Source organism: Otolemur garnettii, unplaced genomic scaffold (assembly GCF_000181295.1).
Source record: "Otolemur garnettii isolate 467f Iridium unplaced genomic scaffold, OtoGar3 scaffold00055, whole genome shotgun sequence".
NCBI lineage: Eukaryota > Metazoa > Chordata > Mammalia > Primates > Galagidae > Otolemur > Otolemur garnettii.
Genome location: NW_003852450.1, coordinates 2,548,081 through 2,552,309, shown reverse-complemented (window position 1 = coordinate 2,552,309; position 4,229 = coordinate 2,548,081). Strand labels below are relative to the sequence as shown.

At 48.8% G+C, this 4,229-nt stretch overlaps 1 protein-coding gene across 1 annotated transcript in view; it reads left to right on the top strand.

Moving 5' to 3' along the window:
• Positions 1-7: 7 nt before the first annotated feature.
• Positions 8-4,229, top strand: part of MAPKAPK2 (mitogen-activated protein kinase-activated protein kinase 2) — a 47,805-nt gene continuing 43,583 nt past the window's right edge. The window contains exon 1 of the mRNA XM_003792210.3: positions 8-361. Within this exon, the coding sequence (XP_003792258.1) occupies positions 89-361 (273 nt within the window). The 5' untranslated portion in view covers positions 8-88. The remainder of the gene's footprint in view (positions 362-4,229) is intronic.

Genomic DNA, 4,229 nt, shown 5'->3' with positions numbered 1-4,229 from the left:
GGGCGGGGGTTGGCGGGGACCCCGTCCGGAGCCGGAGGAGGGGGCGGCCGCGGGGCCTCCCGCCTCTGCTCCCGAGTCTCCGGGCACCATGCTGTCCAACTCCCAAGGCCAGACCCCGCCGGTGCTGTTCCCAAACCCGCCGCCGCAGCCCCCCGCTCCCGCCCAGCCTCATCCCCCGGCCCAGCCCCCGCCGCAGCCCCCGCAGCAGTTCCCCCAGTTCCATGTGAAGTCGAGCCTGCAGATCAAGAAGAACGCCATCATCGACGACTACAAGGTCACCAGCCAGGTCCTGGGACTGGGCATCAACGGGAAAGTTTTGCAGATCTTCAACAAGAGGACCCAGGAGAAATTCGCCCTAAAAGTAGGTTTGGGGCCCCGGAGAGGGGAGGAAGGGCATAATGGGGCTCCCGGGGATGACCCCTGGCGCTCTAGCGGCAGACCCTTTCCTCGGACTGAGTGTCTAGGGTGGAGGAGCGGACGGCCACAGCGGGGCCGTCCAGCCCGGGCACCCGAGAGGTGCCAAATGCGGGGCTGGGGGTGGCGGGAGAGGGGACCAGTGGGGAACGCTGGGTCCGAGTAGACCACGCCGCTCAGACCGAGTTTCCGGTCACCTCCGGGCGTGAGGACTCCTGAGGACTCTGCCATTTTGGGGTTTGAGCGGGTTCCAGCCGACTCGGGACGGTTGCCCTTGGGACCACTTCTGCTAATTTCACCCTGTCTCGAGGAAGTGATTTTCAGGGGTTGTGGTTCTCCATCCTCTCCTCCCTCCTTCTTTTCTTTCTGCGGGCACAAAAGGCCCATTACTCATTGAGCTGGTTGGTCGGTTGGTTTGGAGAAGTAGGATCTCAAGAGGTTTATTTAGCCTCACTCCTTATTTGGGAGCCGGAATGTGTGATTTCACTTCCCTGGGCCTCGCGAGGGCAGCGGTGCCGCCTTGGGGCGCGCCGGTCGGGGAGGTGTAAGGCTGGAGATTCCGCGGAGACACCGCCCCCCCAGGCGCGGGGGAGGGATTGTTTTGATCTGAGAGCAGGCCCCCTCCTACCTCCAGTGCCTGGGAGGCTCCAGATGGGAGGCCGGCAGGCTCCGGCACGAGGTCTGCTGTTTCCATAGTTCCATTGATCTTTGTAAACGGAGTCTGTAAGCCACGATGTGGCCCGGTGCTGATTACGAAAACTGGAGATGGCCACTTGAGTCCTGGACTTGGGCAATGGAAGGATGGTAGGAGGAAACCTTATCCCTGAGTTGGGGTAACTCCACCTTCTAATTTTTTTGAAATTTCTTGAGAGGGTAGGGTAGAAGGAGAATGGGGATTCAAATAAGAACACCCACTTTAGAAGTTAAACAGAATGGGCTTGGAGGTCTGACTAGGTGGGTGGGTCCCCAGTGAAGTGTGAGTTAGTCCTTCAGAGTCATCAACCATGTTTTCTTCTCAGGGGTTTTAGGTCAAACCAATTTCTGAAGGTTACACCTAAAATCTATTTCCCTTGGGGTGTCTTAATGATTGGAGGAAGAAAAAAATACTTCCTGTGTTATGTTTTTCTTTTCCGCTTCAGCCCCCACAGCTAGCTATATTTCATTTGTCAAATACAGAACTCAGAAATGAATTATGGATAGAACTTTTGGAATATACAATCAGATATAATAAAATCCAGTACTTCGGGGTTGGAGAGGGCATACATGTCCAATTTCTAGATTTTAAGCCCTCTAGAATCATTTTCTTGCTTTCTTCATACTTAATACTGTCACATTTCTTTGGTTTCTGCTATAAACTCTTGCTATGTAATCTTGCTTGTTTAGTGTTGACTGTTGGAGAAGGAATATATCAGTACCTTGAACACTTTAATATTTGTGCCTTAGATTTCTCTTTCCAAACTGATAACTGGAGAGAAAGGAGAGTTGGAATGATGGTGGCTCTGACCTTGAATGAATACAGTTTGACCACAGTTAACCCGTACTGATGAGGAAGTGACTGACATTCTTTCCCTGAGAGTTTTTTGTCCTCTCTGAGATGCTGTTAGTGATTTGGGGGCACTGGTTGTTCATTCTCTTGGATAGTAGAAATTATATAAAAACTTAAGACAAAAGCTCTCGACTTCTGTTCTTTATTCTATTTAATAGACACGAACCCAAAATCATCCTGTAAAATGTGTTTGGGTGGTATTTCAGATTTCCATTGTAATTAGTAGGAAAGAAGTTTGGATATTTTTCTCCTTTGAATATTTTTGAAAGGAAAAATCCAGCAGTATGTTAAATAATACTCATAGCTTATCCCTCTCAGGTTAGAAGTGGGTGAAGAGTGAAGTCAGTCTGTTTTGACAGGCAGCCTGTTCTTAGATCTTGTAAGTTGACTCAACTGTTAAATTGCAGATTCTACACACATCTTTTGTGTTAAAACTTAATAATAGAGGAAGAAAGGAATGGCGAGGCATTTGGAGACTGACAGCAGTGTCAGCAGCACTTCCATATCCAAATATTGGCTAAGACATAAATACAGCTGTGGGGGCAATCTGGTTCAAAGAATACTGTTCCAGAAGCATACACCAAAAAGATTTCTAGATCTTGAATTTTGATCGACTTTAGGTGCTGAGTAGCGAAATGATTTTCAAAACCAGGAATCCTGATCATAAAGTAAGATAGGATGTGGAGTAGGAGGGATTACCTCCCCTAGAAAGGTGCCTAAGGAAAAAGGAGGGGACTTCTGCTCTGCCCAGTGCCCTGCAGCCATTCCTGGAGATCCAGGGCCAAGCTATGGGGCTGCAGCCTGGCCTTTGCTGGAGTGCAGGAGTCTGCAATCTTGCAGTTGGGGGATCTAGGGGCTGCTCAGCTGCCCTGCTCTGTCTGTGGTCTGGTGACCTTTTAGCCCTGTTAAGTAAAATTGATACTTAAGAATTGGTCCCAGGGTCCAAAGCTTACCCTGCTGCTTTTGTCTCTCCACCTCAGAGACCTAACATTTAAACACTTTTGGTGGGTGCTGTGACCTCACCATCTTTCCTGGCTGCTTTTGCTAAGTTCTGAGTCATACTTAAACTTCTAGTCAGAGTTGGAAGGGACTTGAGAGGTCATCGCATCTAGCTCTTCCATTTGCAGAAGGAAAAACCAAGGCCCAGTGCGGGGGAGTGACTTGCTCAAGGTAACAGCTATTCACTTGGCAAAGGCAGGTGTTGAACCCAGGTTGTTTGGCTCGCATGCACTTCCAACTTCCTAACTGCAGTGACAGCACAGGCTCTGCAGGCTGCTGCTCCTGCTGGAGTGCTGGGAGCCTGAGAGTTACTCTGTCACCACAGGGCCTCCTGTGACTGTCAGAGAGGAGGCTGGGTAGGCATTTGCTGTCTCCCCAACAATCCCAAAATTGGAGGGGTACCTTCAAAACCAACTCAGCAGCTCTATGAGTTTTAGACTTGCTGTTACAAGCTTTTTTTTTTTTAAAGCCACTGTCTCCCTTTTAGGGAGTTTTGATAGAAACCTTATTATTTTTTGTGCAAGAACATGGGAATTCTATTAATTATTTCTTTGATATGGACACCTAGTCTCAGCCCACTTGTGTATTAATTGGTTGGTTGTATTCCTTGCGGGGTTCCTCAGCTGTTTCCTGTGTCACTGTGTCATAGTGACTCTTAGGTATTAGCTGAACAAATTTAATTAAAGCCCACACCATTGTCCTCCTCTGCTGTGCAACTCTTATTAGGTAAAGCATATTATTGCTTTACAAAATATAGAATGTTGTCATAACTTATCTCTGTTTGTTTTTCCATTGCGTGGATTAGAGAAAATTAGGTACTGGAGTCTCTTCTTTTATTTCTGCAGTGGTCCTCCTGCCCAGGCCATGTTTGGTGCCACTGCAATGTGGCTTCCTTTGGTGACACGAAGGGGGGATCTTTGGGACCTGTCATGATTGGCCTGGACACTTATAGGGGAGATGCCGGAGCTCCCACATCTCCATGGGACAAGCACTGTCTCCTGTCTGGCACACCTCATGCTGTGTACCTGTGGAGAGCAAGACAGGTAGTATGGCTGGGTGAGAGGCACTGCCCCAAATTGGGGTTTGCTGGATGGACTCACAAGCTGAGGAAAGTTCCACTGGCCAAACCAGCCACTTTTTTTTTTTTTAAATTTATTTATTTATTTATTTATTTAGAGACAGAGCCTCAAGCTGTCCCCCTGGGTAGAGTGCCGTGGCTTTACAGCTCACAGCAACCTCCAACTCCTGGGCTCAAGCGAGTCTCCTGCCT